Genomic DNA, 24,956 nt, shown 5'->3' with positions numbered 1-24,956 from the left:
TTCATCTGCACATGACCAGATTGGACATAAGGCAGAATCATAGTATTACAGGAAACACAGTTCTCCTTTCTTTATACAGCTTTATACATTACGTAATTGGGTGAACCAAACAAAAAATCAATCAGACAATACAATCTGAAGCGGATTCACCTGGCACCTATTTAGGTCAGATTCCAGTAAATCAGCGTTTGTGATATTTTTCTGGGGAATGTGACAATCAATTTTTCACTTCTGTTACACCCACATAAACCTTGAGCTGACCATTTGTAACTCAGCAAATATTGACCTTGCAAGAGTAAATGAGCAACCTGTACTACAACCAGCAGAAGATATTGACAGTGTGTGTCACTTATTGTGTATAAACGGCCTGGCTGATCTCTCATGCAATGAAGAAGCTCCGTTATAGGATGTCACCCCACTGTGTACCCGTGTGTGTAATATTACTGCTTATTTCTGGATCGCTGGAAGCTAAACTGTGAGTGTCCAATCTTTCTACATCCAGTGTATTTATTATGTTCAGGGTAATTGTGCCTAGTGTTGTGTTTGTTTGTTTTTTGTTTTTTTTATTACATTCTTTATTTACGGCAGTGGTCATCAACCCTGTCATGTCATACTACGTTGTCTTGTTGAATACCGTAAATAAGTGGTCATCAACCCTGTCCTCAGGGCCCACTAACAGGCCAGGTTTGCAAGACTGAAATACATCACAGGTGATATCATTTGCTGCTCAGTGATTGCCGTATTCTAGTCTGCATCTCTCCCAAGATAATACATAAATCCTGGCCTGTTAGTGGGCCCTGAGGACAGGGTTGATGACCACTGATTTACGGTATTCAACAAGACAATGTAGTATGACCTGACATTCTGTCCTCAATTAACCCCTTCGAGAGTAATATATTAAAGTGGAGTTCCACTCAAAAACTGAACTTCTGCTTTAAGTGATGGTGACCCCCTAACATGCTATATCTAAATTGGGAAGGGGGGGGCGTTTACCCTCTTTTTGAAGGCATCCAGCTCCCACTTTCTCCTCCAGAAGGAAGTTCACCTCTCCCCCCCCCCCCGCCCCCACCTCCGTGCAATCTTCTGGGACACGTCACAGGTCCCAGAAGATTGCTCAGCCATTCACAGTGTGCAGTGTGGCTCACGCATGCGCAGTGCGCGCCTACAGTAGGAATGCTGGCGCCATGGAAGGGATGGGGGCTTCGTTCGCCCGTACCGCTGGATGGTGGGACAGGTGAGTGTCCGATTATTAAAAGTCAGCAGCTACACTTTTTGTAGCTGCTGACTTTTACTTTTATTTTTTTTCGACAGATCTCTGCTTTAAGCAAGCATAAACAAGGGGTTTAAAGACAGCATTAAAGCAATAGACCAAACTCCTTCCAATAACATACAATGCCTAAAGGCTTACGGCCATGACATCCATAGTAAGTATATCTTCTATTGTGGTGGAAGTCATATAGGAGAACATGAAGGATAGGTACACACCAAGAAGATAGCACAGATGGGTAGGCACATAACATACTGTGTTTATATATATATATATATATATATATATATATATATATATATATATATATATATATATTATACTACTATGAAGTGGGGGGTTAAAGCAGAGTTCCAATCCCCATAATAGTTTTTTTTTAAATAATCCCCCATGATCGCTATTATATAGCGATCATGGGGGATTATTTAAAAAAAACTATTATCTATTATGGGGATTGGAACTCTGCTTTAACCCCCCACTTCATAGTAGTATAATATATATATATATATATATATAAACACAGTATGTTATGTGCCTACCCGTCTGTGCTATCTTCTTGGTGTGTTCCTGTCCTTCATGCAAATTTTTTTTTTTGCTATAATAAATATCCCACATTTAAAAAAAAAAACTTTCTTCCTCAGTTTAGGCTGAAATGTATTCTTCTACATATTTTCGGTAAAAAAAAATTGCAATAAACATATATTGATTGGTTTGCGCAAAAGTTATAGCGTCTACAAAATAGGGGAAAGATCTATGGCATTTTTATTATTATTATTATTATTATTATTTTTTTGCTAGTAATGGCGGCAATCTGCGATTTTTATTGGGACTGTGATATTGCGGCAGACAAATTGGACACTTTTGACATATTTCTGAGACAATTGACAATTATACAGCGATCAGTGCTATAAAAATGATTACTGTATAAATGTCACTGGTAGGAAAGGGGTTAACACTAGGGGGTGATCAAGGAGTTAACTGTGTTCCCTCAGTGTGTTCTAACTGTGGGGGGAGGGGGGTGGCACTGTCTAGGAGGAGAGAAAGATCGGTGTTCATACTTAATATGAATGTCTCTACTCCCCTGAAAGAACCGGGATCTGTGTGTTTTACACACACAGATCCCGGTTCTCACTCTGTCACGAGCGATTGCGGGCGCGGGTGCCCCTAGTGGCCAAAAGGAAAAGCGATGTAAGGTAATGTCGATTTGCCCAGCCGAGCCAACCTGCTACAGTAAATCTGCAGCGGCTGGTCCGGAAGTGGTTAAGGTAAAGATTAATGTTTATGTGAACCCTCACCTTGTAAAACAACCAATTCAGTTTAAAATAGAAATGCAAGGAAAAAACATTTATATATACACAGTATATACAGTATAAGACTGGAGCACTCAGAATCTAGAGCAGTTGTGCATGGTAGCCAATCAGCTTCTAAGTTCAGCTTGTTCAAATTGACAGTGAGGCTCCATTCATACTTGTGTGACTTAGGATCCGGCTTTGAGACCCAAAGTCACAGGACATGTGAAACGCCATTTATCTCTATGGCCGCGTACACACGCGGGGACTGTTCGCCCAACTTTGTTCGTCAAACAGTTTGAGCGGACAGTCCGCTCAAAATTAGCATGGACGGACTTGGCCACACACGACGAACGAACAGTCCGCTGAAACTTGCGCGATGACGTGAACGGCACGTACGACGGGACTAGAAATACGACGTCCTATACACTGCAATGCAACCTTCGCCGTGTAAATCCTTTCTGAGCATGCGCGGAACTTAGTTTGACGAACAAGCCTATACACGGGCGGACTGTCCGCTCAAACCAAGTTTCAGCGGACAGTTTTACGGAATTTCCGAAAAACTTTGTTCGTCAGACTGTCCGCTGAAACTGTCCGCTGAAGCCCATACACGAGCGGACTGTCCGCCGAAACACTGTTCAGCGGACAAAGTTGAGCGAACAGTCCCCGCGTGTGTACGCGGCCTATGAGAGCCGTTGCAATTGACACTAATGAAGTCTATGCAACTTCAGAAAGGGTTCTTGCACTACTTTGATCCCATTTTGACACAACTTCAATGTCAGAGAGTGTAAAAGTCGTATCGAAGTCACTTCAAAGGCCGACTCCAAAGCTGCACTGAAAATCACACAACTTTGGAGTCGGCTAGTGTGAAACAAGCCTAAAGCCCCGTACACACGATCCGATTATCGGACGAATGATTGTCCGTGTTTTTTTGCATGCTAATCTCATGTCAAATTTGATGAGTTTACTAAACTCATGAAAATTCTCGTACTACAGAATAAAAATTCGGAAGTGATGTCATGTGTTGGAATGCATTTTCGAACAACAGCTGTACTAATTAAACGACAATCGTACGATCTGGCATCATACAAAACTTTTTTCCATGCATGTCCGATAGAATAATATCGGATGAACTGTCCTGATCGGCTCTCAAAAGCTCTGGACTAAAGATGCGATTATCGCATGGTCGTTTCGAATGAGGCATTTTTCGTACGATTTTCGGATCGTGTGTACGGGGCATAAAACCTGTGTTCTTTCTATACACAGCTGCCCAGATTTTGCACACTCCAGTTTTAGTAAACCAACACCACCCCCATAATCTCTGTTCTCATCTGCATATGGGGCTAAGAGGGAGTATGTCAGCAGGAGGCAGAGAAACAGAAGCATACTGATCTTCCCAGTGAAGACCTGTGTGTGTGTGGGGGGGGGGGGGAGGAGGGGGGAGGACGTGTCAGCACAAGTCTGACCACTGGAGCAAAGTCAGGCTGCACTCCCAAATACAATGCAAAGAAGCAAACTGACCACGCTGGGAAGGTTGTGCCACCATGTCCTACCGTGGTCAGTTTGAAATAGGAAAGTAGCTGGACTGGCAGGATCACCAGGTATTTTTACACAAAGAAAGCAATGCAAAGAGAACAGGATAATTTTTAACACAAGTACATGGTAATATAGACACATATTAGGAATATGAAATGTTTTAAATAAACATACAGAACTCTGTAAAGGCACGTTCACGCAATACGAAAATCAGATGGGAAAATTCGTACGATGAGCTGTGTGCCGATTTTTGGATCATTAGTTACATAGTAGGTGAGGTTGAAAAAAGACACAAGTCCATCAAGTCCAACCTATGTGTGTGATTATATGTCAGTATTACATTGTATATCCCTGTATGTTGCAGTTGTTTAGGTGCTTATCTAATAGTTTTTTTTTAAACTATCGATGCTCCTTGCTGGGACCACCACCTGTGGAAGGGAATTCCACATCCTTGCTGCTCTTACAGTAAAGAACCCATTACGTAGTTTAAAGGTTAAACCTCTTTTCTTTGAATTTTAATGAGTGGCCACGTGTCTGTTAAACTCCCTTCGCAAAAAAGTTTTATCCCTATTGTGGAGTCACCACTACGGTATTTGTATATTGAAATCATATCCCCCTCTCAAGCATCTCTTCTCCAGAGAGAATAAGTTTAGTGCTCCCAACCTTTCCTCATAACTAAAATCCTCCAGACCCTTTATTATCTTATTTGCCCTTCTCTGGACTCGCTCCACTTCCAGTACATCCTTCCTGAGGACTGGTGCCCAGAACTGGACAGTATACTCCAGGTGAGGCCGGACCAGAGTCTTGTAGAGCGGGAGAATTATTGTTTTATCTCTGGAGTTGATCCCCTTTTTAATGCCAATATTCTGTTTGCTTTGTTAGCAGCAGCTTGGCATTGCATGCCATTGCTGAACCTATCATCTACTAGAACCCCCAGGTCCTTTTCCATCCTAGATTCCCCAGAGGTTCTCCCCCCCAGTGTGTAGATTGCATTCATATTTTTGCCACCCAAATGCATTATTTTACATTTTTCTACATTGAACCTCATTTGCCATGTAGTTGCCCACCCCATTAATTTGTTCAGATCTTTTTGGAAGGTTTCCAGAGAAGTTATTGCCCTGCTTAGCTTAGTATCGTCCGCAAATACAGGGATTGAACTGTTTACTCCATCTTCCAGGTTGTTTATGAACAAATTAAACAGGATTGGTCCCAGTACAGAACCCTGGGGGACCCCACTACCCACCCCTGACCATTCCAAGTACTCCCCATTTATCACCACCCTCTGAACTCGCCCTTGTAGCCAGTTTTCAATCCATGTACTTACCCTATGGTCCATGCCAACAGACCTTATTTTGTACAGTAAACGTTTATGGGGAACTGTGTCAAACGCTTTTGAAAAATCCAGATACACCACATCTACAGGCCTTCCTTTATCTAGATGGCAACTCACCTCCCCATAGAAGGTTAATAGATTGGTTTGGCAAGAACTATTCTTCATGAATCTATGCTGATTACTGCTAATAATACAGTTTTTATTACTAAAATCCTGTATATAGGGGCCACCCCCATCAAATCATTCTCTGCAGCTATTACCTTTTGTACCACCACCACCCCCCCCCCCTTTAGAATGTAAGCTCTACGAGCAGGGCCCCCCTGTACCTTTTGTATTGTACTGTAATTGTGTTGTCCCCCCTATACATTGTAGTGCTGCGTAAACTGTTGGTGCTATATAAATCGTGAATAATAATAATAATATATAGTCCCCTATCATCCCCTCCAAGAGCTTACATACTATTGATGTTAAGCTAACTGGTCTGTAATTCCCAGGGATGTATTTTGGGCCCTTTTTAAATATTGGTGCTACGTTGGCTTTCTCCAATCAGCTGGTACCATTCCAGTAGATAGACTGTCAGTAAAAATTAGGAACAATGGTCTGGCAATTACTTGACTGAGTTCCCTAAGTACTCTCGAGTGCAAGCCATCTGGTCCCGGTGATTTAATAATGTTAAGTTTCCCAAGTCTAATTTTAATTCTGTCCTCTGTTAACCTTGGAGGTGCTTCCTGTGATGTGTCTTGAGGATAAACACTGCAGTTGGGTTACTGAAGCCCCCCGATTCCCTTGTGAAGACTGAGGAGAAGAATAAATCCAATACCTTCGCCATCACCCCATCCTTTGTAACCAGATCCATTTGTTTCATTACATTAATTACATTCTATTCGTTTAGATACGGCATTCGTTATTTAGGATAATTCCTAACTTCGGATAAATTCGTATTCGTTACGTTCACTGACAGCCAAATTTGAAAGGAAATTCCAATACCTATAATTTAATAGTTTAGTAATAGTTCTGGACCGGGTCACGTTGATATAGGTCGGCACTTTGAAGAGGGATAACGTTGTTATGGCAGCAGCTAGCTACCATAACCCCGGTATCCTCTTCTTCAGTGAGCAGTCAGGTTTCCGATAAAAGTAGTCTCTGGCGGATTTGATCGGTAAAGTCCGCCACTTACCGGCAGCGATAGGATTCTTCTCTGTGTTAGGTATGGACACGAGTGAGGGGAAGATGGCCCCCCACCCATATCCATACCATTGCAGGGCGGAAGTGACGTCAAAACATAATTTCCACCCATAGCTCTTAAAAGGGACATTTTTTTTTCCAAACGACAAAATTTTTTAACATTTTTTTTTATTGCATCTTAGGGTAAGTATGAGATCTGAGGTCTTTTTGACCCTAGATCTCATATTTAACCACTTAAGGACCACCTCACGCTGATGTACGTCGGCAGAATAGCACGGCTGGGCACAGGCACGTACAGGTACGTTGCCCTTTAAGAGCCCAGCTGTGGGTCGCGCACTCGTGACCCAGTCCTGAGGTCCGTGACCATGGCAGCGGGACCCGCAGACCCGATCGCCGCCGGTGTCCCGCGATCGGGTCACAGAACTGAAGAACGGGGAGAGGTAAGTGTAAACAAACCTCACCCCGTGCTTCCTAGTGTGGCTGTCACTGATTGTCTGTTCCCTGTTATAGGGAAAGACGATCAGTGACGTCACATGCCAACCCAAGGCATGTTTATATTCCTTTAATAAAAATTAAAGTGACATAATTTTTTTTAAAGAACAATGTAAAAATAAAAAATAAAAAGTAAAATAAATAATAAAATGTTATTTTTTTGACGCGCCACGTCCCGCAGAGCTCGGGTGCAGGCATTACGTGAGTAATGCCTGCATATGAAAATGGTGTTCAAACCACACATGTGCGGTATCACCGCGATTGTTAGAGTGAGAGCAATAATTCTATCAACAGACCTCCTCTGTAACTCAAAACATGCAACCTTTTTAAACGTTGCATATGGAGATTTTTAAGGGTAAAAGTTTGTCGCCATTCCACAAGCGGGCGCAATTTCAAAGTGTGACATGTTGGGTATCAATTTACTCAGGGTAACATTATATTTCACAATATAAAAAAAATGGGCTAACTTTACTGTTGTCTTATTTTTTTATGCAAAAATGTGTATTTTTTCCAAAAAAGTGCACTTGTAAGACCGCTGTGCAAATACGGTGTGACAGAAATTATTGCAACGACCGCCATTTTATTCTCTACGGTATTAGAAAAATATATATATAATGTTTGGGGTTCTAAGTAATTTTCTGTCAAAAAAAATACATCTTTAACTTGTAAACACCAAATCTCAGAAAGTGGTTACGTTTTTAATTAGTTAGAATTTTTGGATTTTCCAATTTTTGGATTTTCGTTCCAATTTTCGGATTTTTTTTCTTTTGAACTTTAGGGTTTTCATTCATATTTTCAGATTTTTAAACTTTCGAATGTCCGGATACATTTCCGAATTCCCGAATTTTTTAAATATGGAATTTTTCTGAATATTCTAATTTCCTAATATTTCGGAAAAAATTAATTAAATGTGTTTTCGTTAATTCTGATATTTCCGAATTAACTAATTTGTCATAATTTGTTAACAAATTTGGAACAAAACAAATTGCACATGTCTATTAACAGTACAGCAAACTGCATTGTGGTGTGAAGAAGTCCTCAAATCTGTCTCCTTGCTCCTGTTTAGTTATGTCTATCTGTGTCCCTATTGTATTAGAACTAAATACTTGAAAACAATATATTCTATTGAGTGTACAGTTTGGGCAGCAGAAAGTCACAAATGACACCAATAATAATACTTTGTCTTTTTTCTTCTTTTGCAGGCGCTATGCTTTTATTTTCCCTAGTTCACTTCAATCTGAACATCCCGAACTTGCATGCTTGCATATGGAGGGATTGCAAGGATTTGGCCAACTTCAAGTCTTTCTTATATCAAGAGGAACTACCAAAAAGTTGGTAGAGAGGACCTTCCCAGAGAATCCTGTATTCACATGTCTTCCAATCATGGTATCTCAGCAGTTTTGTAGTTCTCATTGCGTTAAACCTATTTAGTTTGCTGACCCACAGCTTGAGTTTCCTCCGAAATTCAAGCTGTAGGTGACCTTGTCACCCTCACCCCCAAATGCCAATATACCCCCCCCCCCCATTTTTATTTAATGTTTCATTAAGCGAGCTGGTCCAACATTTCTCAGCCAAACAGCTCTTGTATCCAAGGTTGAAACACTGTTCAGTACTGAATACAATAGCCAATATCTGATATTCCTCTATCCATGTTGCAGATGGGGGCTTTCATGATTTCATAATGTGTATGGCCAGCTGAAGCTTGAGATACATTTTCTTGATTTATTTCATACGTTTAGTAAAGTTTATATATATTCAACAAATTGCAGGTCCCAAAGCTACCTGGAGATGATTCAGAGAACATGTTCAGTCCTGAAATCACAGAACTTGAAGTTATCATCAAGAATTCTGGGGAGAGCACACGTGAAAAGCGAACAGTAACACTGAAGCCAAAGAAAATGTACGCTGCTCCACAAATCTTGATCCAGACTGACAAATCTGTATACAAGCCTGGACAGACTGGTAATACTAAGATTTGGAAGTGCTGGCATATACTGTACTCTAGCTTTGTTTTGGCAACTGTGGCGTTTGCCAAAGGTTTTGGTGTGAGTGAGAGTGTTTGCAAGCCATTTGTGAGCTAAGTTGATTATCCACTTTCTTACTGGGCACCTAAACCCCCCTCCTGCCCAGACCAATTTTCAGCGTTTAGCGCTGCCACTCTTTGAATCACAATTGCACGATCATACAACACTGTACCAAAATGAATTTTTTTCCCCACAAATAGAGCTTTATTTTGGTGGTATTTGATCACCCCTGGGTTTTTTATTTTTTGTTAAAAAAAAATTAAAAAGACCGAATAAAAAGAAATAAATACAAAACCGTTTTATATTTTGTTAATAAATTTTGAAAACAGGTAGTTTTTCGCCTTCATTGATGTACGCTGATGAGGCTGCACTGATGGGCACCGATAGGCTGCATTGATGGGTAATAATAAGGAGGCACTGATGGGCACTGATACTGTGGCACTGATGGGCACTAATAGGTGGCACTGGTGGGCACTGATGAGGTGGCACTGGTGGCCACTGATAGGTGGCATTGGTGGACACTGATAGGTGGCACTGATGGGTGGCACTGAAGGGCATTGACAGGTGGCACTAATAGGTGGCACTGATAGCTGGCACTGATGGGTGGCAGTGATGGCCACTGATTGGCACTGGTAGGTGACACTGATAGGCAGCACTGATGAGGCACTGATTGGCACCACTGGTGAGCATTGATAGGTGGCACTTATTTCTGTCAATTACGTACTGGTGGGCACTGATTCATGGCATTGTGGGCACTGATTCATGGCATTGTGGGCACTGATTTGTGGCACTGGTGGGCACTGATAGGTGGTATTGTTGGGCACTGAGAGATGGCACTGATGGGTGGCACAGAAGGGCATTGATAGGTGGCACTGAAGGGCACTAATAGGTGGCACTGATAGCTGGCACTGATGGGTGGCAGTGATGGGCACTGATTTGCACTGGTAGGTGACACTGATAGGCAGCACTGATGAGGCACTGATTGGCACCACTGGTGATGATTATGTACTGGTGGGCACTGATTCGTGGCGCTGTGGGCACTGATTTATGGCACTGGTAAGTGGCACTGGCAGGCGGTATTGGTGGGCACATATGAGGTGGATTCACCTCGTCCTCTTCGGGACCGATGTCGCTTCAACAGAAGCTGGTGATCAGCTTTCTTTTCTCCTTACACTGTCAGTGTGAGAAGAAAAAAAAGATTACAGATCTTCTGTTTACATCACGTGATCAGCTGTCATTGGCTGACAGCTGATCATGTGGTAAGGGGCCAGGATGGACCCCTTACTCCGATCTGTGATCCCCTGAGTCTCATTAACTCTGGTGATCACAGCACGCTTCGCACGTGCCCTTCAGGGGCGAGCGTGGAAAGGGGAGGACGTCTATTGACGGCCTCCCAGCAAAGCAGATCTGCACTGTAGCTGTCATTCGGCTATAGCGTGGATCTGAAGGGGTTAACTAGCCCACATTTATATCCGAATGTCTATGTGTTGGGTAGAGTCCCAAGTGCAAACAATCCCATTCGGCAGAAAGTCCTCAATAGACTCCAAAGACCAATCGTGACAGTGTAGTGTGCCACAACACTCACCAGAAAATGAATGAAAACCAGAATATAATCATAAACTTGAGGGTCTAGAGCAGTGGTTCTCAACCCCTGTCCTCAGGACCCACTAACAGGCCAGATTTTAAGCATTACCTTTGGGAGATGCAGACTAGAATACTGCAACCACTGAGCCAAAAATTAAATCACCTGTTAAATATTTCAGTTATCTTGAACACCTGGCCTGTTAGTGGATCTTGAGGACAGAAGTTGAGAATCCCTGGTCTAGAGTAATACACAGTGCTCCTTGTCACTGTTGGACGCTAGCCCTGGTGATAGATTGCAGCATAAATCCTGGAGCCCATCGGACACTTCAGAGCACACGGCTGCAGTCACAGATATCTAATACAGTGCTGGTCTCCCGTGAGGTCTACCTTGCTGTCCACAACCTTGGATAGGATGTCACCAAGCCCCAAGATATTGACACAAGGCTCATAATGGCTTATTATCTGGTGAGTGCATAGAATTGGTGAATGGATACCAAGGAGCACTTTGTATCACTCTGGCCCCTTAAGTTTATGATTATTTGCTGGTTTTCATTCATTTTCTGGTGAGTGTTGTGGCACACTACACTGTCACCATTGGTCTTTGGAGCCTATTGAGGACTTTCTGCCTAATAGGATTGTTTGCACTTGGAACTCTACCCAAAACATAGAAATTTGCTAGCTGCTTATTGAATACCTTATCAGCGCTCACTTTTTCCACTTTATTTCTTTCCACGTTTATATCTATTTGCTTTGAAGAACTTATGGAGGTCCCTGGTGCTCAACCTGCAGTCTCTTTGGTATTTTATTGTGTGGCCCTCAGAATCCCTGCAGACAGTAGTCTATGTTTCCCTTACCTATCTGCTTATGTAAGCCAAAGAATGAATAATATTCTTTACACTGGTTTGTGGGTTAGGTGCAGCATTGGACAGAGTCCATGTTTGGCAGTAATAACGTATTGTAAAAAAGTTCAGAAAGTGAAATAGGCCCATTGGGAAAATACACCTGACCACAGCCACTTACAAGTGAGACAGCAATGGATGAGCAATATGTAGAATGGAAGATGCCAACAGCATCTGCCACATAGAGCAGAATGTAGCCTGCTCAGTCCACACCTGCTGTCCTTCTTAGTCTAACTGACCTAGGTTTGGTGTCAAGAGATCCCTGAATTTTTCACTTCTTAATAAGTGATTGAACAGTACTTACTGGCAAATTTAAGGCTTTGGATATCTTTTTTCATATTCTTTTCCATCTTTCCATTACCTTTCTATACAGGTCTTTTGGCAATTCTTTTCCGCTCCCCGTGGCTCAGTATCTAGTCTGCTCAGTGCATCCACATGAGAGCTAACAAACTCCTTGACAATTTATACACAGACACTAATTGCAATTTAAAAAGACACAGATGTGGGAAATTGACCTTTAATTGCCAATTTAACCTGTGTTTGTCACCTTCTGTGTCTGTACCAAGGCCAAATATTCCAGGGTATGTAAACATTTGATCGGGGCCATTTAGGTGATTTCTGTTATCATTAGAATTTAAAGAGTATCCAAATAACTATTTGATAATAAATGGCATCATGTGATCGATATCCTTAACCACTTCCCGCCCCTGCCCCCTGTCAAATGATGGAGGGACGGTGCGGCTCCCATTCTGGGTGGACATCATATGGTGGCCCCCAGAACATGGGGGGGGGGTTGATCGCAGCTGTGTTCTAGCAACATGGCGCGACCCCGATCTCCATAAAGAGCCGATCACGTGGTTACTTATCCATGTGATCGGCTGTGTTCACTCACAGCCGATCACATGTAAAAATGGAAGTGATGGTGATCGGCTCTCCTCGCCTCACACTGACAAAGTGTGTGGTGAGAAGAGCCGATCAGTGGCATCTCCTCGCAGAGCACACCCGGACATGTAATCAGGGCACTGATCATAAGTGCCCTGATTACAGTACAGTCCCCCAGTGCCACCAATTAGTGCCCATCAGTGACACCAATCAGTGCCCATCAGTGATGCCAGTCACTGCTGCCTTTCAGTACCCATCAGTGCCACCCATCAGTCCCGCCAATCAGTGCCCATCAGTGCCACCTATCCATGCCACCTATCAGTGCCGTCTATCGGTGCCCATCGTGCCACCTGTCAGTGCTCATCAGTGTCACCTATCAGCATATTAGTGCCTCCTCATCAGTGCCACCTAATCAGTGCCCATAAGTGCCGCCCTATCAGTGCCCATAAGTGCCATCTAAGCAGTACCCATCAGTGCCCATCAGTGAAGGAGAAAAATTACTTATTTCCAAAATTTACTGACAGGAATTAAGAAAAAAAAATTCTACATTTTTGCCCTTTTTTCTTTCTCTTAAAAAAAAAAAAAAAGCAATGATTAAATACCACCAAAAGAAAGCTCTATTTCTGTGAAGAAAATTATTGAAAATTACAGTAACATAGTTGGTGAGGTTAAAAAAAGACACAAGTCCAGTAAATTAATTTGGGTACAGTGTTGCATGACCGCGCAATTGTCATTCAAAGCGTGACAGCGCTGAAGGCTAAAAAATGGCCTGGGCAGGAAGGGGAGTGAAAGTGCCCAGTAGGCAAGTGGTTAAATAAAAGACAGTTTTTTGGCATGATCAGTCATATTTTGAATATCAATGCCAAAATTTCAAGCAACTATACATGACGTCTCCTGGTTCTTCCCCTTCAGTCCCCCACTAATACACTATATACATATTGCATGATGCACTGGTGTGTATTGTGTTTTTATTTTTGTAAAACCTTCATATATTCAACTATATGCACAACAATACATTGTGACCTGTTGCCCCGCATTGTATCCCTTTGGTAAACATGTGCACAACTATGACCCTTGGACGGTGTGGTGTGCAGCTCATGCTCAGCTTATTCGGGGAATAGTGTGAGATATGGAAGTATCCGCTGATACGGGAGTGCCAGCAGGGGGAGTGGAGCTCATCTTGGCTTCTAAGGCAGCTGGAGAGAGAAAGGAAGGGACCCCCGATGCCGCACGTCCACGCAAGTGTTCAGTGGTAGAATGACAACTTCAGCCTAGGCTCCCACCAGGCCACGCCCCCAACATGTTGTTCCACGCCCCTCTGAGCTTAATCATCCCCATGATTAAGCTCCGACTGGCGGAGCGAAACGCATTAGGGGAGCCTAGGCTGAGGTTGCGGTTCTACCACTGAATGCTTGTGTGGATATGGGGCACCGGGGATCCCTTCCTTTCTCTCTCCATGTGCGCAACTATCGCAAATTCAGTAGCACCAACTTTTTATGAAATCATCACTCTGCTTCAAACAATATGTATGGTTTGAGGGGGTCTTTAACAAACTCTGAAAGCTCTGAGGAAAATTTAAAAAAAAATAAAAGTGGCCTGGCTATTCTTTATTGAGTTTGTCAGTAATCAAGTGCCGTAAGCTGTGAATGTGAATGACCCATAATAACCCACCAGATTACACTTTACAGAAGCTAAATAATTAAAAAATAATTTCTCACTAGCTATCATGGATTATGACACTTTGTACGTGAATAAGTCTAATTGAATTTGCCAAATAATTTATCATAAAAAATGTATGGAACTGTAATACTCATTATTCAGTTAAAATATCTTCTTTTATTTTCATAGTAAAATTTCGAATCGTCTCGCTGAATGCAAACTTTGAACCTGCAGATACGAAGGTGAGTTGGAAAACCAGGTGATGGAATGGGGTAAAGGAGAATCACAGCTACAAGTAATGTGCCTTGAAAGAATATTCATACCCCTTGAGATTTTCCACATTTTATCATGTTGCAACCAAAAATGTAAATGTATTTTATTGGAATTTTATGTGATAGACCAACACAAAGTGGCACATAATTGTGAAGTAGAAGGATACATGAATATGCTTTGATCTAAACCATTCCATTGTAGCTCTGGCTGTATGTTTTGGGTCCTTGTACTGTTGGAAGTTGAACATCCACCCCAGTCTCAAGTCTTTTGCAGACTCTAACAGGTTTTCTTCTAAGATTACTCTGTATTTGTCTCGATCCATCTTCCCATCAACTCTGTCCAGCTTCCCTGTCCATTCTGAAGAAAAGCATCCCCACATCATGATGCTGCCCCCACCATGTTTCACAGTGGGGATAATGTGTTTAGTGGTAGTTTTCTGCCACACATAGCGTTTTACTTTTTGGCCAAAAAGTTAAATTTTGGTCTCATCTGACTAGAGCACCTTCTTCCACATGTTTGCTGTGTCCCTCACATGGCTTCTTGCAAACTGCAAACAGGACTTCTTATGGCTTTTTGGCAACAATGTCTTTCTTCTTGCCACTCTTCCATAAAGTCCAGATTTGTGGAGTACACGACTAATAGTTGTCCTGTGGACAGATTCTCCCACCTGAGCTGTGGTTCTCCAGAGTTACCATGAGCCTCTTGGCTGCTTCTCTGATTAATGCTCTCCATGCCTGGCCTGTCAGTTTAGGTGGACGGCCATGTCTTGGTAGGATTGCAGTTGTGCCATACTCTTTCCATTTTTGGATGATGGACTGTAAGATGTTCAAAGCTTGAGATGTCTTTTTATAACCTAAGCCTGCTTTAAACTTCTCCACAACTTTATCTCTGACCTGTCTGGTGTGTTCCATGGTCTTCATGATGCTGTTTGTTCACTAAGGTTCTTTAACAGACCTCTGAGGGCTTCACAGAACAGCTGTATTTATACTGAGATTAAATTACACATAGGTGGACTCTATTTACTATTTAGGTGACTTTTGAAGGCAATTGGTTCCACTAGATTATAGTTAGGGGTATCAGATTAAAGGGGGCTAAATACAAATGCACACCACATTTTTCAGATATTTTTTAGATATTTATTTGTAAAACATTTTGAAAACAATTTATCATTTTCCTTCCACTTTACAATTATGTGCCACTTTGTGTTGGTCTATTACAAAAAATCCCAATAAAATACATTTACGTTTTTGGTTTTGAAACAACAAAATTGTGTAAAAATTTAAGGGGTATGAATACTTTTTCAAGGCACTGTATATCTTGTTGCTGGCCTGCCATTATCCATTATTTTGCCTTATCCAATGCAGAGCTGAAACCAATGGCTGGGCAAAGAGAAGTATTGCTTGGCCTTCTTCATGAACCACACAGGGTAAAGTATGTAAATGAATTAATTTTTTAAATCTAGAAAAAAAAGGAATGGTTCCTTTGACAATACAGACAATATTCCTTTAATATTCTAGGCTTATGACTAAATTTTGCTCAAACTCTGAAAACCTATATATAGTGCAAGCGTCAGTCACTAATTATTCTTTTTTTTTTTCTTTTTTTCCCTTTAGCTAGACTTGGTAGAATTACAGGTAAGAACTTATAAGATATATGGCAAACACATAATTGTATGACGACTCTCTCCTCCTATCAGCATGTTTCTTGTCAGCATATGAACTGATTAGCTCCTTGTGCTGATTTTTCCCCACACCCTCCAGCCACTAGACATGTGCAATTCGTTTCATTCCAAATTCCTTTTTTCGCTGAAATTCGACAAATTCGTTAATTCGGAAATATTCCAATTAACGAAAACAAATTTTTCAGAAAAATTGGAAAGAACAAAGATCAGAAATTTGAAAATTCGCAAAGAACAAAAATCTAAAATCCAAAAATAAGAACGAAAATTCAAAAGAATTAAAATAAGAATGAAAATCCAAAAACTTGAAAATCCAAAAATTAAAAATAATAACTAACTAACTAATAATAACTATTAATAACTATTATAGGTATTGGAATTTCCTTTAAAAATTGGCTGTTAGTGAACGTAACAAATGAATAATAATAATAATAATAATTTAAAAATGTATTATTATTATTATTTATTATTATTAATTCGTTACATTCCATTCGTTTAGATGCGGCATTCGTTATTTCGGATAATTGGGCACCAGTCCTTGGGAAGGATGTGCTGGAACTAGAGAGAGTCCAGAGAAGGGCAACAAAGCTAATTAAGGGGCTGGAGGACCTCAGCTATGGGGAAAGACTACAAGCAATGAACTCTTTCTCTCTGGAGAGAAGACGCTTGAGAGGGGATATGATATCAATTTACAAATACCGTACTGATGACCCTAGCATAGGGAAAAATCTGTTCGGTGAAAGGGAATTTTAAAAAGACATGCGGACACTCGCTAAAGCTGGAAGAGAAGCGGCTTAACCTTAAACTGCGTAGAGCAATGATTCTCAACCAGGATTCCTCCAAAGGTTGCTAGGGGTTCCTTCGGCATTGGGCCATTTCTGCCTCTCAGATAAGTTCCCACCGACACCATTGATCTTTTTAGCTATCTGTAAGGAGGTAATTCTTCCCAATGACCACAAGTGTAAGGCCCATTCTTCCCACTCACCATCACACTAATGTATCATGAGTTGTAGATTTCACATTTTTAGCAGGGGTTCCCCCGAGACCGGAGAACTATTTCAAGGATTCCTCTGTGTTGAAAATGTTGAGAAAGGCGTAGAGGGTTCTTTACTATAAGAGCTATAAGGATGTGGAATTCTCTTCAGTGCTATCCGCAGGGAGCATCAACAGTTTAAAAAAACTATTAGATGGGCACCTCAACAACCACAACATACAGGGATATACAATGTACTATTGACATAAACACATACACACACACACACACACACACACATACACATCATAGGTTGAACTGGATGGACTGATGTATTTTTTCAACCTCACCAACTATGTAACTATGATATTGTTAAAGATTTTTTTCCAATTTGGGTGACTCGTTGCCTTTCAGGATCCAAGACTCAACAGAATTGGTCAATGGTTGGAAGTAAAACTTAATCAGGGAATGGCTGACCTATCATATCCTCTGTCTTCTGAACCACAGTTAGGGGAATATACTATTATAGTGAAGAGCAAAGTCCACAAGTTCAGCGTGGAGGAATATGGTGAGAAACCAAATTTAAAGAAAATTGATACAAGCATGTATTTTTGGCAAGACATTCAATGGTCATCATGCACATCTATATAACCAGATATAATAAGTAAAATATTGGACATAAGAGTCCAGGCCCTCTGCTGGATATTTCAAACAGGGTCAGAATAAATGACAATAGAGCAAAAAGTTCAATGGTGCTCATTAGATGAAGATTACTGACAAAAGCATGATAAAGACACCCTACCAGTTTTTCTTGGATTACCACACACTTTCTTAAGACCCAGTTGAGATCGAATTGGGCTTTCTTTGAAAGAGGGTTTTGCCTTCAAAGTAAGTCACAAAAAAAGAGAAAAAGACTCAGTACTCAACTGGGTATGTGTAAATACACTATATTACCAAAAGTATTGGGATGCCTGCATTTACACGCACATGAACTTTAACGGCATCCCAGTCTTAGTCTGTAGGGTTTAATATTGAGTTGACTCACCCTTTACAACTATTACATCTTCAACTCTTTTGTGAAGGTTTAGGAGTGTGTCTATGGGAATGTTTGAGCAATCTTCCAGAGGCGCATTTTTGAGGTCCGGCACTGATGTTGGAGAGAAGGCTTGGTTTGCAGTCTGTGCTCTAATTCATCCCAAAGGTGTTCTATCGGGTTGAGGTCAGGACTCTGTGCAGGCCAGTCAAGTTCCTCCACCCCAAACTCACTCATCCATGTCTTCATGGACCTTGCTTTATGCACTGGTCCAAATCATTTGGTGGAAGGGGGATTTTGGTGTTGGGTTGTTTTTCAGGGATAGACTTGGCACCTTTGTTCCAGTGGAGGGAACTCTTAAGGCGTCAGCATACCAATTTCATGCTCCCAACTTTGTGGGTGGCCTCTTCCTATTCCAACATGACTGTGCACAAGGCAAGGTCCAAAAAGACGTGAATGAGTGAGTTTGGGGTGGAGGAACTTGACTGTCCTTACCTCAACCAGCTAGAACACCTTTGGGATGAATTAGAGTGCAGACTGCGAGCCAGGGCTTCTCTTCAACATCAGTGCCTGACCTCAAAAATGTGCTTCTGGAAGCCTCCTAAACCTTGTGGACAGCCTTCTCAGAAGAGTTGAAGCTGTTAAAGTTGCAAAGGGTGGACCCACTCAATATTGCCCATACGGCCTAAGACTAGAATGCCATTAAAGTTCATGTGCGTGTAAAGTCAGGGGTCCCAATACTTTTGGTAGTATAGTGTATGTGGATGGGTAAAGCTTACCTTACAGGAAGAAGGTGGTCAGAAAGTTGAGGGATTGAGTCATAGGGTTGACGTTCAAGAGTTTGTCTTTTGGTAAAAAATTGCAAAGATTTCTGCAGAGCTTAAAATTGTCCTGCCCACTCTTCTCTTCCTTTGTTATTTATTCGTTCTTACATAAATATTCATTGCGGCAGGCAAGACGGTCAGGGGTCTTTGGCGTTTACAGACCAGCAAGGTAGTTTCAGTAAAAAGGGGAAACCTCTCAGGGGATGTCAAGGTTTAGTAAGGGGTTTTAAGACTGTTGAGGTGTGGCTGAGGACCAGGTTTTTCTAGCTAAAGAATACTGGGACCAAAGACCTCCTTTTTGTTTATTGGAATTGTTAATATTTGTGATTTAAATCATTGTATAATGATTTATTGTTTGAATTATTGGCTACTGTGGCCAACTGAACCCAATACCAAAAACACCTATTTTATTTTATTCGAGGAACTTCATTGAGTCCCTTGAATATGAACATCATTTGCAAATTTACAATAAGTAAAAGCAAGCAGGGTCACTTATCCAGCGCTCAAGATAAGAAGTAAATGAAACTAAAAAGCTGCTATAATCAAATATAACATTAAGGAGAAAGCAAAAAAAAGTTCCAAAGAAATGGGTTCTTTCCAGCTTAAGCAGAGTTGCTTAAGCTGGAAAGAACCTATTTCTTTGGAACTTTTTTCTTTCTCCTTAATATCATGTCCAAATTTTCTTGGAGAATACTCTTCAGCACCTTGTTTAATGCCTTTTTTCTCAACAGTGCTTCCAAGATTTGAGGTCATCTTTGAGCTCCCACAGTTCCTCCTGACCAACAAGGAAACATTCCCAGTTAAAATATGTGCCAGGTGAGGCCTGAATTCTAATCTCGAAATAAAATGACATGTAATGCCGCGTACACACAACTGGACTTTTCAATAGACTAGGTCTTACGGTCTTCCCGACGGACTTTTGGCGGAGGTCCAACGGACTTTCTGAACAAAACAGAGTGTTGCCCACACATGACCGGACTAAGTCCATTCGAAAGTCCTTTCGTTTTGAATGTGATGACGTAAATGGGACTAAACAAGGAAGTTCAATAGCCAGTAGCCAATAACTTCCCTTGCGTCGTATTTGGTCCGACAGACCAGCATACAGACAAACGGTTTTCCCAATAGGAATTGAGGCAGTTGGACAGATTTGAAACATGTTCTATTTCTAGGTCTGTCCGATTATTTTTACAGAAAAATTATCGTATTAGCCCACACACGATCGGATTGTCCAACGGAACTGATTACGTTGGACCTAGTCTGCCGGAAGTTCAATAGCCAGTAGCCAATAGCTTCCCTTGAGTCGTATTTGGTCCGTGGGACCAGCACACAGACGAACGGTTTTCCCGATTTTTAGTCCGTCAGACTTGAGTCCGTCAGGTAAATTTGAAACATGTTTTATTTCTAGGTCCGTCTGACTTTTGGGGAAAAAAAGTCCGCTGGAACCCACACACGCGAATTGTCTGATGGATTCCGGTCCGCCGGACCAAGTCTACCAGAAAGTCCGGTCGTGTGTACGTGGCATTAGAGTTAATTTAGGAATAAACAGATAATCTATACATTTAGGAATGAAATTCCATATTTATTTATTTTCCTATATCACAATGTTCTGTATCAAATGTTGCTTTATGCATCCATGTTTCTTCTTGGTCCCAGTCAGTACAGTCACCTGCTGACTTAGCACCATCCACATGCAACTTTACTCTACAATAAAATACAGAACTCAATGCAATTTTACTTCAGCTAAATGCAGTACAGAGGATGTTTTTCCAGTCTTTTGAAGCATTAAAAGACAATGCCCCTCCCACGCCCTGTCTTTGTGAAGTACTATAACTATAGAAAAAAAAAAATGTCATGCTAAAAACATATATAAATGCAAAAAGAATTTGTAGAATGAGCAGCTGCTAGAACCGCGAGATACACACAGAAACAGATAAATAATACAAAGTAGCAGCGCTGACCAAAACGTGACCAGATAAGTGTAAAAATGAAAAATAAAAAATGAATCCCTAAGCAAAGGCACTCAGACTGACGTGGGTAGACGAGCTCGCCGCTCGTAGGAGGTAGGTTCATTCTTTACATTTGTTTGTGAGTACCCCTTTGCTGTTGTTTTAATAAACGCTACTTATGTTTTAAATACTACACTATCCGGAATCCCCCTTCTTTTTATCACTCTCCTTTATATGAGGATTAAAGACAAATATTTAATCATATTTTTCCAGGAAACAGCTATCCCAGGTATATATATATATATATATATATATATATATATATATATATATATATATATATATATATATATATATATATATATATATATATCTTTGCGGTTACCTCATTATCGCAAGGTAAGAGGCCTCTTTTATTGGTGTATATCTTTGCACGAAGAGGAGATGTGTACCTTTCCAGCAGGTTTTTTGCACCTTTGAATGTTTATTTTGCACAAAGGAAGAAAACTATCAATTGTATTACTGGATTTAAATTTTCTGCACATTTGGAACTTGGTTTGACTTTATGATAGACTTGCAGCTTACACAATTGAAGCTTTGCGCATGTGTTTGTTGTTTGCACCTTTGCACAGGCTATTTGCATATATTGCTTTATTGAACATTTTCTATTTTGCACAATTGACATTTTTGCAGATTGTTTTTCACTACTGCGTATGGTATATTTTACAGTGGTATTAGCAATTTATCTATGCACTTTGCACTGCCCTGACTACTGTTTGGAATTCATCTTTTAATTTATTTTACAATTTTCTATTCACATTGTTGATTTATCCCTATTGGAGTTTTCTACATACTGCTACCTTTAGCAGTGACAATTTTATATATATTATATATATATATATATATATATATATATATATATTTATTTATTTTTATTTTTTTTCACTTTGTTGGGAACAGCTCAGCACCACCTTTCTTTGATTCTATTAGCGCTGTGCAGTACTTGTAAATAGCTACTGGTAACCCAATCTGTGCCCTCCCACCCAATGGTTAATTAAATTGAAGGACTTGCTAAATTCATAACAAATCAAATCTCAATCCCTAAGGCCGCGTACACAGTCGGCAAACAGTCCGCTCAAACTTAGCATGGACGGACATGGCCACACACGACGGACGAACAGTTTGCTGAAACCGTGCGCGATGACGTGAACGGCACGTACGACGGGACGAAAAATACGACGTCCTATACACTGCATTATAGCTTTCGGCGTGAAAATCCTTTCTGAGCATGCGCGCAACTTTGTTTGACGAACAAGCCTACACACGAGCGGACTGTTCGCTGAAACAAGGTTTCAGCGGACAGTTTTACGGAATTTCCGAAAAACCTTGTCCGTCAAACTGTCCGCTGAAACTGTCCGCTGAAAGCCCACACACGAGCGGACTGTCCGCCCAAACACTGTTCAGCGGACAAAGTTGGGCGAACAGTCCGCCCGTGTGTACGCGGCCTAAGGGGTAAAAGATACAGCATATTATCTTTATTATGGGATGAAATCTGTTTGGTTGCTAAAAGCAATTCGCTCTGCCCTAAATCATTTTCACCCTTTTGTTGAATACCCCATCAACATAATATATAGGTACTGGGGGGGGGGGGGGGGGGGCAAAAGACAGTCTAACAATCATCATTACACCTTCCTGCTAACCACAAGTTGGACATTAAATTTCTTTAACCGCTTGCCAACTTGCCATACAGATATACATCGGTAGAATGGCACAGGCAGGCAAATGGGCGTACAGGTACGACCCTTTAAATTTGCCGCTTATCAGGCTCGTTGTCAGGTAGCCCACCCCCCCAAGTTATGCTCTGTACACACGATCGGACATTGATAGGACATTACGACAACAAAATCCATGGATTTTTTCTGATGGATGTTGGCTCAAACTTGTCTTGCATACACACAGTCACACAAAGTTGTCAGAATCTCCGCCCGTCAAGAACGCGGTGATGTACGGCAAGCTGAGAAAATTGAAGTTCAATAGCCAGTGCGGCTCTTCTGCTTGATTCCAAGCGTGCGTGGCACTTTGTGCTTCGGAATTGTGTACACAGGATTACAATTTCCGACAATGGATTTTGTTGTCAGAAAATTTGAGATCCAGATCTCAAATTTTGTGCAATGGAAATTCCGATGGAAACTGTCCGATGGAGCCTACACACGATCAGAATTTCTGACAACAAGCTCCGATCGCACATTTTACGTTGACTGTGTGTTCAGGGCATAAGAATCACTCCCTAGGACACACTTAACCCCTTGATCGCCCCTAGTGTTTTAACCCCTTCTTGCCAGTGTCATTTACACAGTAATCAGTGCATTTTTATAGCACTGATCGCTGTAAAAATGGCAATGGTCTCAAAATAGTGTCAAAATTGTCCGATGTGATGGCCATATAGTTGCAGTCCCGATAAAAATTGAAGATCGCCACCATTACTAATAAAAAACAAATAATAATAATAAAAATGCCATAAAACTATCCCCCATTTTGTAGATGCTAAAACTTTTGTGCAAACCAATCAATATACACTTATTGTGTTTTTTTTACCAAAAATATGTAGAAGAATACATATCGGCCTAAACTGAGGAAAAAACTAAATTTTTATATATTTTTGGTGGATATTTATTATAGCAAAAAAATATTGTTTGTTTTTTTCTAAATTGACGCTCTTTTTTTGTTTACATCCCAAAAAATAAAAACCGTAGAGGTGATCAAATACCACCAAAAGAAAGCTTTGTTTGTGGGGAAAAAAAGGACGTTTGGGTACAACGTCACACGACCACGCAATTGTCAGCGACGCAGTGCCGAATCGCAAAAAATGTTCTGGTCAGGAAAGGGGTAAAATCTTCCGGGGCTGAAGTGGTTAATGGCACTGTGATGTTTACATTGAAATGTTACTCATATACCATTTCCACCAACCAGGTACACTTTTGGAAAGCCGGTTTCAGGCCAGTATAAAGGCAGATTGTGTCGGAGACAAATGTATGGATTTAACACACCATCTTCAACTCAAAGACATGCCTGTGTTCGTTTCAAAGGAGAGGTGAGATAAATGGGGGTTACTTTACAGCTAAGCTAAGAAGCAGTTCAAGTTCTGATCAATCAAGTTTTTTAGGCTATACATCATTCCAGCTAATCATTTTATGTTGCTTTTGTAAAACTATTAAAAGATGAATTTTGATTACTTGTTAGGTGTTGCTAGATTTTTGATCATAGTCCCACAGAAAGATGAAAAGCAGGGGTGCTTTCTGAAAGAAGTGGGTCAGTATGCAAGATCAAAAGTAGGGCCCCCTTACTTAAGCAAAAAATAAAAAATAAATGTGCTGCAGCAAAAAAGTGGGCATGGTTTTCATTGCCCTAAATATTAGGTGTTGCTTGAAGGAGTGTGGTTAATACACGAATGTATGGCACAGTAATGTAGGGCACAGTATCTGTGGAGGTAGATTGGAGGGGCTAAAGCGTAGCATTAGACATTGAGGCACCTATTCAGGGGAGCAATAATAAGTGACACAGAGTTCAGGGGTCAGCTGTAAGCAGGGCCGGTGCTACCACTAGGCGGACTAGGCAACCGCCTAGGGCGCACTGCCGCCTAGGGCGCTTGGCCGCTGGGTATTTTATTCCTGCACTGTGCTTGCAGCTGTCAGTGCCATGTCAAGCAGCAGCGCCATCGCCCCCCCCCCCCGCGCGCTCTGGCTTTCCGCTGATGTGTTTACACAGACAGTAATCCTCCTCTCTGTTCTGCTATCACGCAGTGAGCCAGTAATATGTCCAGGTCACTGTTCAGCTGCAGCAACCCCCAGGGCGCTCTCAGTGTCTCAGTGTCAGACAGCAGCTGGCCCCCCCTCTCCGCTCTCCCCTTTCAACTCTCTGCTCTCTGACTGTCAATCCGCCTGTGACACATGTAATATGACATCTTGCCGAGGCCGCTCTCCGTAGCGCTCTACAGTGTCAGTGTGTACACAGTCCATGCCATGTCAGTCCAGCAGCATAGCACCCTTGGCCCCGCCCCCCCCCACGCTCTCCTGGAACGG

General features: G+C 41.4%; 1 protein-coding gene across 1 annotated transcript in view; it reads left to right on the top strand.

The window, feature by feature from the left end:
* Positions 1 to 325: 325 nt before the first annotated feature.
* Positions 326 to 24,956, top strand: part of LOC143930913 (alpha-2-macroglobulin-like protein 1) — a 147,528-nt gene continuing 122,897 nt past the window's right edge. Inside the window, exons 1-8 of the mRNA XM_077455599.1 lie at positions 326 to 475; positions 8,305 to 8,488; positions 8,872 to 9,064; positions 14,340 to 14,392; positions 16,037 to 16,057; positions 17,489 to 17,642; positions 19,663 to 19,747; positions 23,848 to 23,968. Of these exons, the coding sequence (XP_077311725.1) occupies positions 387 to 475; positions 8,305 to 8,488; positions 8,872 to 9,064; positions 14,340 to 14,392; positions 16,037 to 16,057; positions 17,489 to 17,642; positions 19,663 to 19,747; positions 23,848 to 23,968 (900 nt within the window). The 5' untranslated portion in view covers positions 326 to 386. The remainder of the gene's footprint in view (positions 476 to 8,304; positions 8,489 to 8,871; positions 9,065 to 14,339; positions 14,393 to 16,036; positions 16,058 to 17,488; positions 17,643 to 19,662; positions 19,748 to 23,847; positions 23,969 to 24,956) is intronic.

Source organism: Lithobates pipiens, unplaced genomic scaffold (assembly GCF_037356315.1).
Source record: "Lithobates pipiens isolate NorthernLeopardFrog02 unplaced genomic scaffold, aLitPip1_a1.2 Scaffold_25, whole genome shotgun sequence".
NCBI classification, from domain to species: domain Eukaryota; kingdom Metazoa; phylum Chordata; class Amphibia; order Anura; family Ranidae; genus Lithobates; species Lithobates pipiens.
The sequence above is the reverse complement of the archived record's forward strand: the minus strand, read 5'-3'. Positions and strand labels throughout refer to the sequence as shown.